General features: G+C 44.1%; 1 protein-coding gene across 2 annotated transcripts; it reads right to left on the reverse strand.

The window, feature by feature from the left end:
• Positions 1-691: 691 nt before the first annotated feature.
• On the reverse strand, positions 692-6,663 carry SRSF5 (serine and arginine rich splicing factor 5). 2 transcript variants are annotated; one of them, XM_032955847.2, is made up of 8 exons: positions 6,506-6,663; positions 4,375-4,540; positions 3,956-4,026; positions 3,479-3,607; positions 2,962-3,040; positions 1,979-2,052; positions 1,748-1,858; positions 692-1,616 (listed from the first exon to the last, which is right to left on the reverse strand). In XM_032955847.2, the coding sequence occupies exons 2-8, from the start codon at positions 4,501-4,503 to the stop codon at positions 1,340-1,342; spliced, it is 870 nt and encodes a 289-aa protein (XP_032811738.1). In that variant the 5' UTR covers positions 4,504-4,540; positions 6,506-6,663; the 3' UTR covers positions 692-1,339. The 2 variants fall into 2 exon arrangements, with proteins under 2 accessions (XP_032811738.1, XP_032811737.1); XM_032955846.2 differs by having other exon boundaries at positions 2,962-3,043.
• Between the last annotated feature and the right edge of the window lie 7,758 nt (positions 6,664-14,421).

Here is a 14,421-nt window from a genome sequence, read left to right on the forward strand (position 1 = left end):
GGAAATGTGGGGGCATTCCACATTTTTCATGAGCTTGTACTGGCTTTGAACATTTTTCACAGCATCGAATTGGATTTCAAATTGTAATCCACAAATAACGCAGATATTTGTGGATCACAGAGTTTCGATCGCAACAAGCGATCGTCCTCAGATGAAAGATAAACATGCCATCTGTGACAAGGCAACTATATAGAGGGGGAGGGGAGGCCGCAAATGGGCGAGAGGGTGGGGATAAAATTCAAAGAGGGCTTGAGAGAAAACGTAAGCTTAGATATCAAACTTAAGAAAATTTAGAAATGTAATGCAACTCGAGAGGGCCGGCTAACAACAGTGAACTGTTAGCCGACTCGAGTTGCATTACATTTCTAAATTTTGTTACGTTTGATATGCAAGCTTCCTCGTCACATTTATTCTCGCCGTCACCCAAGCCCTCTTTGAATTGTATCCCCGCCCCCCCCTCTATATGCCTCGTCACACAAGCATGTTTCTCTTTCACCAGAGGACGACCGCTTCTTGGTGAGATCGAAACGTCATCTATTATTTATTTTCCGATCTACGTGACTTTACCGAAATAACCTAAGAGTATGAAATCCTGCAGTCACGAAAGCTTCAAATCAAGATAGAATCCACAAATAAGTTTGGTTCTTTCTCTCCATTACTTGTGCACCACTCACGTGACAGAACACATGAAAAGGAATGTAATTGACTTTATTAACATTGTGTAAATCAAAATTATAAAACTACAAGACTTAATTAACAGGACCAGACGCAAGGTTTACTTTTTACAGTTTACGCATGCACTTTTATTCGTAACTGAAAATATACACAAATAACATTGTGTTAATAAAAAATTGCGACGGCAATAACTAAAAGGAGTTATGTGCATGCGATGCACAGACACCCACTGACACACATGTCAAATATCTACTGGCATATTCACAAAAGATAATTATACCAAAACAAGAATCTGTACAAAATTCCAGGGTAATGGTCACCTTTAATGCAGCAAATAATAGCTCTTTGCAATGAACAATGTTAATATTTACCCATCAGTTTGTCTGAAGGGATATTTAAATGTGACAATTCATATTATTACTTTATAAATATGAAGCTGGACCAAATACCAGGACTACTTACTTCAAAGTATAAACATTTTAAAATAATTCAACACCTCTTGTTCATTGTTTAGGAGGCGCTGACATTCGCTGCATGTTTTGATATCAGGAAATTGTCTCGTGTGAATTGACTCCAACAACCTAAACATAGTGCTCAGAATACAGACCCCGAAATGTACATAACCCACACACAAGCAACCCCTGCCCACAACCACACTGAAAAACTATTCTCCACTACTAGCAGAGTGGGAACGCGACGGAACGGTCAAACTTTTCGGCTTGTTATTCGCTTGGTCGGCCGCGGGGGGCGATCTACTGCCACTCCCCCGCTTCGGCGGAGGACTGCGAGAGCGCTTGGCCGGTTGGGGGCTCCGGGAACGCCGGGTTGGTGGAGAGCGCCGGGATGGTCGGGGACTGCGGGAGCGCGAGGAGCTGCGGGAGCGCGACCGGGAGCGGCTATCAGACCGGGAAGATCTGCTCGAGCGGGAGCGGCTACGGGAGCTGCACAAGAATCGCACACAAATACACAAGGTTGTCACCCAACGATAACCGACCACAACTCCGTCGTGTAATAGATCTTACATTCTTCTGTGAACGTCAATGTTTTGATAAATGCAAGGTTCAGTACGTACCTCTTGCGTTTGTTTTCTTCAACAAGCTTTATTTTTCTTCCATTAATCTCCTTTCCATTAAGCTTGTCAATAGCATTCTTCATGTCATTTCTTGTAGCAAATTCCACCACTCTGTAGAAAGACAAAAAATACAATTAATATAACAAAAATTATTCATAATTTATCACCTTATCCCAAGACGTTATGGCAATTTTACTCGTATTTTTTTTTAATCCATCTATGACCACTTACCCAACATTTTGATGAATCCTGTGAGCATCAGCAAAGGTGACCTCGCCAGCCTGCCTCATGTAGTCCTTCAAATCCTGCAATGACACCACACAAGATGCTCAAATTCTATGTATTTTACACTGGGCCAAAACATTTCCCATCAAAATCACATTTATCAAAGAGAAATGTGTTTCAGCATGTTAATGATTGCACAAAAAATTACATGAAAAATGCAATTGTTAGAATTGTATGAGAGCAAGAAGTTTAATTAAAAAAAACATTATATGTGGATGTCATACCCAGACAGGACCACAAAGAGGCTCCGGATGACCAACGGATCACCACTAGCCTGACACGAGCACGTATGACACGAAGGACCCCTTTGACCGAAGACACGCACTTTCGCCCGCGGGAGGGGGACTCTGCTCCTCGGGGACGCCGCCTCGCCGGATGAAGCGTTACTCTGCCCGTTACCGCCGGCCGGAATGCCAGCAAGGAGCCAGAAACCATCTCGAACCGCACGAGCAGACCCAGGCAAAGGCCCCTCTCGACTCCAGTAACGCTAGGCACGATCCTCTCCGCTGCTCGGGACGCCATCCGACTAGGAGCAATTTGTGGACCTCTGAAGACCCTGATCGGACCAACCCCGCGACAGCGACGTGGCCAAACCAACGACCCGCACGACCCTTGCCCGGTGGATCCGACACATTTTAGCGAAAAACCTGCAAATTAGCGCAGCCATGCAGAGCGAGGCTGCTAGGTAAAGGGGTTATAAAACATTGGTTACAATCACATATCATAATCAAAAATATAACACTTTTGACATTTTACATTAAATGCACTTCACAAACACACAAATCAGTATTTCACAAATACTAAAAAAATTGTTTCTTCATCTTTAAAGCAATCATTTTTAAATTACAAAGTTCATAGTTCCATTTAGCAACATTTCTTAGTTTCAAACATTTATAAAATTCAAAGAATCGTTCGACAATTAGTTATACCTGCCAACTGACAGTGGAGGACAGGTTCTCGACAACCAGGCGATGATCGGTCCTGCTTGGAGGTCCATATCTGCCACCACTACTGTAATAAAACCAGCACATTCAAAAAATTACAAACCTGAAACGTCACTCTATATCTTCTTGTTAAAAGATGTATAGATGGGTAAACTACGCAAACGAAACAAATAGGTGGAGAGACAACATTTTTTAACAAGGCTTAATACGTATACATATGGTGATTGTTTTATTTCTTAAAATTACGAAATGCAAGAGCAGGAGGGGAGCGATTTTGGGAATACGGCATTTGATAATAAAATTCCACATTACAGGTGCACCCAATTTTATCAGAGAAATATTACCCACGATGACTTGGATTAAAACAATTTTTTTACACTTGAATATATAACTTCTGTCACACCGTAACGTAGCCAACCGTTCCAATCGGAGATGCGGGAGGGACGACGACAGCGAAGTAAACACAAAAACACTTGAGGAGGTAACAGAGGATGATCATTACCTGGCGGAGCTGGACGATGGTCCTCCTCCACGAGGGCGGTAGGTGGGCGGAGGGCCCGAGGGCCGGCGCACGAACGTGTCCATGCGATCTCCGCGAGCCCGGGGAGCGCGAGCGTGTTCCACTGTCATTCTACCGAACAAAAGCGAGTTAGGAAACAGCAAGCGCATGAATGCTTTATCTTCACGAGTGGGTTCATGAGCTGTATGGAAGCCTACAAGGTAATGGTCAGGGAAAAACTTATTTCCATATTTGAACCGTGGCCGACTCCCAAGTTGACCAATCAAGTAATACAAATTCCTCAATGTCATTCATCGAAACAAAGAAAGCCCCGACTGAATCAGGGTATATTGCTCCATGGAATAATACAAAAATGCCAGTTATTGACATACAACAGTAACTTTCACTGTTGAGACACCACCACACAGGTAACTTTATGTGGTACAATATACATTTACAGGATAAGAGCAATAAACAAACCTTTCATTGTTTAGCTCCCTGCCATTCAGGTCACTGACTGCATCATCAGCATCTCTGCAATCATCAAATTCCTGTAAAACGCAAACATGCAGATTTTGGATGATGGGTACCTGACATGTCGTACAATAAAATATGAATATTAAACAAAAGTTATTTTAAGCAACATTTTTTCTATATTTTCGCGATTGCAACGCTGTTGGAAAATGTACAGGCACAGCTCTGTTATTCCACTGTTGGCCTCCACACGAAGTTCAGGGCCATGGGGGTTATTAGACCATACTTCACCGCGCCATTCTGTGCGGGTTGAAGACAGGGAGCACAGACATTGAGCACAATGGACTTTGCTGCACTCTGTTGCCTGCAAGTTTAATAAAATACCTGCTACAATTGTTCAACCTACAACGACTTCGTCAACTTACCACAAACCCAAACCCTGCTTTGATGTCAATGTCTCGAATCTTTCCGTAGCCCTTGAAAAACTTCTCCACATCCTTGGTCCTGACATGTGGCCCCAGGCGAGCAATGAAAACTCGACTGGATGAACTCATGTTTGACACCTGGCAGAAGACTAACCTATGGAAAATCCTGGAAACAAAACAAACAAGGAGGTGAGCCAACCATAGGCCATATGCTGTAAGGTTACAAGTAAGAATCTTTGGTTCTTTCGGTAAAGTCACGTAGGTAGAAAAAAATAAGTAATGCCAATGCAGCTTGCATCCCAACATACATTGGTTCATACATTGTCAAGACATTCCAAAGCGAGCATATATTATTACAATCTCTTACAATGTGTGGATAAAAGTTGTGCAAAGAACATTGCTTCATGTTTATTGACCGTTGGGATATTTACTACCCCAAGAACATGGCAGTAATTTTATTTGCCAACACCAGTTTAGTATTATGGCCTACTGGCCTGTGGAGTTGCCCAAACGCATTAATCTTACATTTGTTATAAATTCGATTAAATATAACGGACACGAATGTAGACTCGTACGAAATGTTACACTGTTAAGGTCTCAAAAACCCGCTAATCTGCAGTGTAATATTGTATTCTTGACAGGCATTTGCATTAATCTGTGGGCGTCACTCTGCCACAATGAAGTAATATAATTCAAGTGCAAAGGTGGGGACCAGACACTTTGCAAACAAGTGGTTTGCGTTTCGTAAAATAAACCAATCAATAAAATCGTTGCATTAAAATCACGATAATTTCCGTACGTACAATGCGATATGGTCGCGATGACACGCTGCCCCATGAACCCGGCCACATGTACATTAATTTACATCTTCTTTGGTTCTTTTGGTAAAGTCATTCTACGTGACTTTACCGAAAGAACCAAAGAAGATGAATCCTTGCAGTCATGAAAGCTTTAAATCGAACATTAATTTACATATTCAGATTGCGAGGGTGACGATGTAGGGTCAAACGACAACCCATGCCGATACGCCGTTAATAGACGTAGGACTTATTTATGTCTTGAGCCACAGCTGTTTATTTAGGCGGACATGGGTTTTGTTATTTTACAGTGCGGAAGGAAATTTGTTTACTTAAAAATGCAAGCAAATGTCGGCTCTTACGAGCTGCCCAACTTCCATAAAGTGACATTACTTCGGCACAGCCCGAGGTACGAGAGCGAGCCTCGTTATAATCCCCTCCATATACAACTTACAAATCAGAACCTTTTAAGAGCAACAGTTTTATTTACAACGATCCCCAACGGCAACACGCGCGGGGCCAGATTCAATATCAACTGCGCCAGGCGTGCTTCACGTTGCACACCACCCGCTTTACATTCCCTAGCTCGCACAGGCAAACCGCGTGTTTAACGAGCAACGCCATTGGCTCCGCGTGCGCCACATGGGGGGTACGGCGGGGCCAATGAGGAGCGGGGAAGAAGCGGCGCGCGCGCATCCGCGCTACGGATTCTAACGCGCGCCTCCATCTTGCAGCCCCGTCCATCTTGTTGTTGTGTGTGCGGGGTGGGAGTTATAAAGCGCTGAAAATGTCGAATTAAAGGAGACTTTAAAAAAAAACTAGCACAAATGCACGGCAAAGGCCAACTGCCAAATTTACTGCAGGGTCCCTACCCAATAATTAGCGCGTAAAGTGGATATTGTCGATCCAATCAGTAGCGTTACACGTAGAGGTTCAACACGACATTTTTACACTTGGGAAGTTTAAAAGGCGAAACGTATCTCGTACAGTATAGTCACGATTGCATTAAAGGGGGCATAACAAAAAATGTTTTTCACAAACTTGAGCGACGTTACATTACTCTATATGTATATTTTTAAACGAGAATAGGCACACGATCGGTGAAAGCATAGCTCATCGACTAAGCGTTTGGCTTACTTGTAAACATACTGTACAGGCCATGTCGTGAGCAATGTCACCTCGGTTACACATTCCACTCATAGGAGCACCGTATCAGAACGAGGTGGGAGCGGGACCCCGCTGCTGTACGACCGCCAATCCTCCGCTCGTCGCGCATGTCGTCAACGAATACAAGAAGCAAAAACAAGGTGACGTGTGTTGGGCGCGATCGTTACCTTACAGGCTCCGCTCCCCACCTTTGCTGTCTCCGCCAAATGAATCTACGCCTCGTCCGCCCGCGTGCTTTTAATATCCCAGTCTGCACAGGCGGGCAGCGGGGCCGCTCTCCTCGACGCGCGATTGGAGGGTTTCTTTTCTCACCCCCCCCCCACACACTCACACACCACGTGGTTTTAAAAGTCGCTCTCGACCAATCGCGCGTGCGCGATAAAAAAAGAAGTGAAGCGAAATGTGACGTCACGACGAATGTGCGTGCGTGACGCACCGTCGCCACCTCGGACGCAGTGCAAATTGTTTACGCCAGTGACGTCATACAAAGCATCCATGTGCGTGACGTGGTACGAACTGTGAGAATAGGTTTTACCCTTTTTTCAAGGCTCAAAAGTTTCAGTCTTCAGTTTCAGTTTATTTTGGTATAGCCCTGTGAGCCATTCGGCTCTTGAATCGGGTGCAACCACAACAAACAGAAAAACAAAAACACGAACAAGAAAAACATCTTAAAGTGACTTTGTGACTGTGCAAATAGAAAAAAGCACCGTACACCAACGCTGTGTGCAAAAAATCCCAGTGGGATGCAAGTCAAACAACAACAACAACAACCACAAGAAAACTTAGATTAAGGCCATCAGTCTAACTCCGTACTACAACAAAACAAACATGTCCAAACCAAAAAACTTTTTCGAAATCACCAAAAAATAAAAGCCATAATTGCAACGTAACAGTGATCACAGGGACTGTGACCGAATTTGTACAATAAACTACATAAATAACATGAAACACCAAATCCTAGAGCCATAGCTGGCTGCATGAGGTACTCCACAACAATAGAAGCACGCTAAATCAAAATACAGATAATACTTTCCTGCGTCATCCGGAGCGAAAACATTTTATTTTATTTTACGCCAATGAATAGCAGTGGCAGCTGTCCCTGGTGTGGACCAGTTTCAAAGACAATGCATATGTTATCAGAGTGTGTTTTTTGTTTGCATTCTGACCACAACTATTGTGGTTAATGCAGACATGATTCCTTGTAAAAGGTTTCATTTTGGCGTTTTAACATCTTAGGGGCCGTCCATAAATGACGTCACGCACCTGGGGGGGGGGGGCAGATATTGGTGACGATGTGTGACGAGGGGGGGGTTGAGAAATGTGACGTCACATCAAAATGCACAACTTTATCAATATAAACACGTTCTACTTAATTAAATAGACTGTTTAATGTTTTCTCCTACATCAGAGTGCAGCGCCACATTAAATACGCACTACAATGACAATAGTTTAAAGCGATTTGAAGCATGTTTTATTTTTTTTGGGGGGGGGGGCAGAGCCTTGTGACGTCATATTTGAGGGGGGTCTGACTTTTTGTGACGCCGTGTGACGACAGGGGGGGGTCAAGTATCGTCCAAAATCGCGTGACGTCATTTATGGACGGCCCATTAACACCTGTTTTGTTGCCAGAAAAAAGGGGAAAACCTATTCTTATATTTTGGTACTGGAAAAGGTCCCATGATGTGATATTAACCATCTAAATAATCGTAATATTTAAACTGGAGGAACCCGGGGGCAAGTGCTGTTAGCGAGCACCTATGAAGGCCGGCACGGCACACGAGGGGGTGGGTGGCCAGCACCACGCACGACCGCCTTTGTCTCCCCAGTGGCGATGTTGACACACCACAGCAGTTACTCATTTGAGGCTGAGTCGACCCAGGACCGGTTAAAATAATCATCACCGGTGGTGGCCGTGAGCGGTAATCGAACTCGGGTCGTCAGGTTCGTAGCGCAGTGCGCTAACCACTACACTACAATGCGTTACGCTTCCACACAGACACACACACAGCGCGCTAACCACTACACTACAATGCGTTACGCTTCCACACAGACACACACAGACACATACACAGCACGCTAACCACTACACTACAATGCGTTACGCTTCCACACAGACACACACAGACACATACACAGCGCGCTAACCACTACACTACAATGCGTTACGCTTCCACACAGACACACACACAGACACATACACACAGACATACACAGACACATACACAGCGCGCTAACCACTACACTACAATGCGTTACGCTTCCACACAGACAAACACACACAGACACATACACAGCGCGCTAACCACTACACTACAATGCGTTATGCTTCCACACAGACACACGCACAGACACATACACAGCGCGCTAACCACTACACTACAATGCGTTACGCTTCCACACAGACACACACACAGACACATACACAGCGCGCTAACCACTACACTACAATGCGTTACGCTTCCACACAGACACACACACATACACAGCGTGCTAACCACTACACTACAATGCGTTATGCTTCCACACAGACACACGCACAGACATATACAGCGCGCTAACCGCTACACTACAATGCGTTACGCTTCCACATGCGAGGGTCACGTGACAGATTTACGTCATAGCTCACTTGCCGTGCAAAAAATATATACATTATTGAGCTCCCCCCCCCCTAACAAAAACAAAAGTGTGTTTTGATAATTTTTTCATGGTGTACAGTCTGGAAAGTACCCACATGGCAAATGTCGAGTTTGTTGCATGTCGGGAAGTACGCTAAACATTTTGAACAGACACATTGTCTTTTATATATATGGAGATCTTCAATGTACAACTTTTGTTTGTGTGGAGTGAGGGTGCCCGTAACTCGTTCACACGGAGCAGGCGCGCCTGAGACACGTGGCGCCTGCTTCTTGGGTGAGGCGATTCGAGAGTTTAGGGACCGCGGCGTTTTTTACCTACACAAACATATAAATAATAAGGCGTCCATACAAAATGTCAATTGCCTTGAAGTAGCGAATTAATTAATTGATGCCGATTTTGATACAGGCATGCATTGTCACCGGATCTGAGTACGTGTGCAAAATTTGAAATTGATTGGGCAATGGGAAGTGGACGAAATGTAGATTACAAGATTTGACCACGACACAGGAGTCAAGTTAAGTAAAACCGTTGAAAAAAGGGGAAAACCTATTCTCATATTATCTAAATAATCGGAATATTTAAACTGGAGGAATCAGATGAGTTTGAAACTTTTTCACAGTATACGAAACTATTTTTTTTATTTTACCAGGTGAGGCCCACCGAGCTTTATAGCTCTGTTTTTCAGAAGCGACACCCGGCCACAAATAATAGCCCATCGAAGTGGCTTATCACGTGGATATTTATAGCAGCCAAATACTTATAAATGTGTAGTGACATAGCGCCGACTGTTGTCCAACAGTTAGCGCACACGCCGGCGAGCATGTACACGGGTGTGCCGGCAGGGCTAAGGAACTGGGGCAAGGGTCACGAAAGACCCCATCGGGAAGCTCCTAGAACCCGCTAGTGAGTTCGAGAAGGGAGGCACCAGCCGCGCCGAGTAGAATAAAAGCAGCAGAGAGCGAGAGCTCCAGGCTGCCGGTTCTGGGAGTGGACTCGTCTTGTCGTCGTTGTCGTTTCGCCGCCTTTGTCGCTGCCGCCTTCACTCGATAATTGCGCGGTCGGACAGTTGTTGGCTGTCTCGGTCGACGCCGTCGGTGCAACGCGGTTAGGGCTGTGTCTGGGCTGGGTTTTACGGCAACGGGAGCGAGAAAGGAGGCGATCCTGTGTGTGAACGACTTAAGGGTGTTACAATAAAAGGTGCCTCCTGCAAGTACCCCGTCTCTGACTTGTGCTACACCACAAATGCATAGCTGTCAAACCCATAGGGTTTACCCCGTATTCTTGAACAGAGAAATAGAGTTTTCAGGTCCATACGGCATACAGCCGTTTCAAAACGGGCAACACAATGTATCTGTGTTTCTCCCTTGTGATGGGACTTCGTAGGATGAACATTGAGATTTATAAGGAAAGGGGTGACCAATAAACTCTGAATTGGTCTGTAATAAGGTAGGCACTGATACGGGGTTGACAGGTATGGAAAGGCGAGAGTAGGTGTAAAACCCAAACGATATCACATTATAGCACTTAACCTGTGATGAATTTGCAATATTGTAACTGTAAACACTCAAGCGTTGTTGACACAAATTAGCGCTATGCAATTTCGATTTTCCAAATCTATTCGTGTGTCCTATTAAATAAACGTGAAGGGCCGACGTGTGGTGTCTCATGGCCAATGTGGCATCTCATGGTAAATGTTGTGGATTTACTCTCCAACATACCGGTGGACTGAAGTAGTAACTAATTTGTGCGTGTTGTTTACGTGACAAACCTTACTAGCTGTGTCGGGTGGTGGAGGATTACGACACATTCACACTTCAGGGATCTACGTGTTAAACTCATGGTCACTGTTGCAGAGATACGAGAAAGCTTGCCCAGAAGAGCGCTTCCGAATAAAGTGTTGCCGTTGCAAGAGCCACTCGCGTCCCCGCTTTGTGAAGGTGTCCAATCATCTCAAACATGCTTTGATCAGAATCAGAATCTTTCATTTATCCTGGAGAAATCCGATGAGCTGTGAAGTTATTTCATAGATGTCCAGCAGGGCGGGTCAGAACGTTATAACGTATGCATCGTCGTTGAAACTGATTGGACTACACCAAAGGCATCCTTGTCTGTTTGCACGTTTTCTCACAAGCATGTGTGGTTTAATGCAGACTTGGTGCCTATGTATCTACGGTATTTGGTGTTTTAACATCGAAATACCTCCTGTATTATTGGCAGAAATTAGAAATAAAGCCTATTTTTTTCATCCTTTTGATACCAGCAAAAAAAGGTCCTATAAATATTCAGCGAGGGCTGTTTTCGCAGTGGAGCACGAAAACAACCGACAACAATGAACACTGAAACACATTTGTCAATGTCACTGCCGTTTAGGGAAAAGCACTTTACAGTAAGGATGAGGGCAGTTGGGGTGGAGCATTGACACTGGTTAGCAAACAGGCTGTGACCCAACATACATTTCCTCCGTTTGATTTTTGACTCATGCCTACCCCCACCTCAATCAAAGATTCTGATTCAATCCACTCACAAACCCAGTTTACCATTTTTCGATTGAAAGCTTCCGTGACTGCAGGGATCCATCTTCTGGGTTCTTTCGGTAAAGTCACGTAGAATGGAGATAAAAGAATAAAAATAATAACAGAATAAAATTCTCACGACGTTTCGGCCACAACACAAGTAGCCTTCCTCTACCAGTGTGGTGGAGTATGGTCAAACTCCCCCCCCCTCCCCCCCCAATGACTGACAGCATATTGTGGGGGGGCTCATCCAGATTAACAAAACTGAAAATATTATATTGAAATTCCGGGAAATGCTGGGAAATTAAGGAAAAAAAGTTAAAGCTGTAGAACAACACACAGTGCAAATGTGTGCCCTGTATTTTTGTGCCAGTATTTCTGTTCCACCGAAGATTCTCTCGTTTCCCACTTCTCAGTTACAATATCTCAGCTGGCCATCGCCTAAGAAGGAATAAAAATAAGTAATATTTAAAAGTACTTTAAAAAAAAAACACGCTTTTAATGAAATGTACTGTACGAGTAATGGCAGAACTCCACGACTCCAGGAAGTGGCCCCGAAGCTTGCCACAACGTAAGGGGACCCGTGGTGATTTACAGCCAACGTGAGTTGAGCGTGGACAATTAGACCCAAGCCGAAACATAAGATATAAAAAAAAGATTGCTTAAAAATATATATTTTTTTAATGATAGAATATAGTATTGTCATCAGTGTGACTTGTGGCTGCACCTCAGAGCTCTCGATCCTCCCTGACCTGTCCAGGTGTTGCCACAGAGAATTCTGGGCTCGGATTGGCCTGTTCAGCCATCTGTGCACTCATCAAAACTCAACAAAATGACAAACGTGCCATGGTCATCATCAACTATGATAGACGAAAAAGAGAGAGAGAGACCAAGTTTTTAGTCGATACGACATTGGGAAGTGGGTTAAAATTGAGTTACAAGATTTGAGGATACGACAACAGAGTTGAGGATACAACAGATAGAGTTCAATAAAAGCGTGTAATAAACATAATTCATAAGACGTACCGTACTTTCAAATGCACTACCAAAAATCCCCTATGATACCGGTGGTCAGAAACAGTGTATTTCTAGGTACTTTTCAAAATACCACAACTTTACTGGAGCAATTACATAGCTGGCCGCAGTTGGTCCGGAACAGACACGTGAAGGCAGGATGGTCATGCTGTTTTGTGACCCCCCATTTAATCACCTTCCGTTGTTTTACAGTTCTACTGTTTATCAACATACTGTGAGACATGTTGAAGTTTGCCATTCTATTCCAAGCATGAATAGGGCGATAGACTACCAGAGGAATACTGTATGTGGATGAGAGATGTCTGTTAAAAACATAATTGTGACTTAGAGGCCGTCCATAAATGACGTCACACACCTGGGGGGTCAGACATTTGTGACGATGTGTGACGAGGGGGGGGGGGTTGAGAAATGTGACGTCACATCAAAATGCGTAACTTTAAATAAATATAGACAACACGTTCTACTTAATTAAATTGACTTTTTAATAAATGTTTTCTCCTACAACATCAGAGTGCAGCGCCACATTAAATACGCACTACAATGAGAATAGTTTAGAGCGATTTGAAGCATGTTTAAAAAAAATTTTGGGGGGGGGGCAGAGCTTTGTGACGTCATATTTGAGGGGGGGGGCCTGACTTTTTGTGACGCCGTGTGACGAGGAGGGGGGGGGGGCAAAATCGTCCAAAATTGCGTGACAATTTATGGACGGCCCCTTAATAAATTGAACTATATTTTATTTTACCGGGTACGGTCCACTGAGCTATATAGCTCTTTTTCAGAAAAGACCTGGCCACTAATGATAAACCAACGAAGTGGGTTATCAAGTGGACATTTATAACAACCAAATACTCTAAGCGGATGCTTTTAAATGTGGAGGGGAAAAGCAGAGGATCCCGAGAAAAAACACACAACCACGGGCAGAGAGACATGCAAACTCCAAATATACAGCAGGTGTCAGGGTCGCGATCGAGCCCACGGCCATCCTGTACACCAGGCGAGGTAGTTAACATCTCGCCACGTGGCACGAAGGGACAGATTATGGTCCTTGGTCGGGACTAATCACTAAGTGGCAGCCAAAGCATGGAAAGGCGCTTGAGAGGGCGTCTACCGCAGAGATGGAGTGATGAAATCATCCTCGTGTGCAGGAGCTAGATGCGAGACTTCAGTGGATAGATCAAGGGCTGATGATTATCAAGGCTATCGTCCTCACGGACATTTGTTTAAACGCACAAATCCGAGAACAGTCACACAAATAGTGTACCGCTGTTTTCCAGATGTTACATTAGTAAGTGACCACAGGCTGTGAGTACAACAATAACACAAACAGTATTCCAATTGGGGTAGACTGCTTGAGTAATAATCGTGAACTGAACTTTCACATTGCATTGCACTTCCTCAACTTAAGCCATAATTCACGAACATAAACTGAAGCAAAAGATCATAATTCTAATGAATCGTGCGGAGATGCAAACGCATACTTTAAACGACATCGAAGACAACCAAAATATGTGTTTGGGTATTTTCCCCGCAGAAGATGGAAGGGCAAACCAATTATCCAGAACGTGTTGTTACTGGCTCGTGTTGTTAATGTATACATCAGTGCCTGTCTTACTACAGACCAATTCAGACCTTATTGGTCACCCCGTGCCCCTTGTACATATCAACGTTCATCTTACAAAGTCCCATCACAAGAGAGAAACACAAATAGGACACAAAATTAGTTTTTGCCCGTATTGAAACGGCTGTAGGCCGTATGGACCTCAAAACCCAATTTCCCTGTACAATAATACGGTGTAAACCCTATGGGTTTGACAGCTGTGCATTTATAAGTATTCGGCTGCTATAAATATCCACGTGAAAAGCAACTTCGATGGGTTATCATTTGTGGCCGGGTGTCG

This window comes from Petromyzon marinus, chromosome 17 (assembly GCF_048934315.1).
Source record: "Petromyzon marinus isolate PM22_M1 ecotype Great Lakes invasive population chromosome 17, UKy_Petmar_22M1.pri1.0, whole genome shotgun sequence".
NCBI lineage: Eukaryota > Metazoa > Chordata > Hyperoartia > Petromyzontiformes > Petromyzontidae > Petromyzon > Petromyzon marinus.

Excerpts from the sequence above, each read along its gene's own strand:
- SRSF5 (XM_032955846.2), bottom strand. The coding sequence starts at position 4,503 with ATGAGTTCATCCAGTCGAGTTTTCATTGCTCGCCTGGGGCCACATGTC. Across the intron at positions 1,859-1,978 it reads AGGATTCATCAAAATGTTGG|AGTGGTGGAATTTGCTACAA; the intron begins GTAAGTGGTCAT and ends GTCTTTCTACAG. Across the intron at positions 1,617-1,747 it reads GAAGAAAACAAACGCAAGAG|CTCCCGTAGCCGCTCCCGCT; the intron begins GTACGTACTGAA and ends ATTCTTGTGCAG.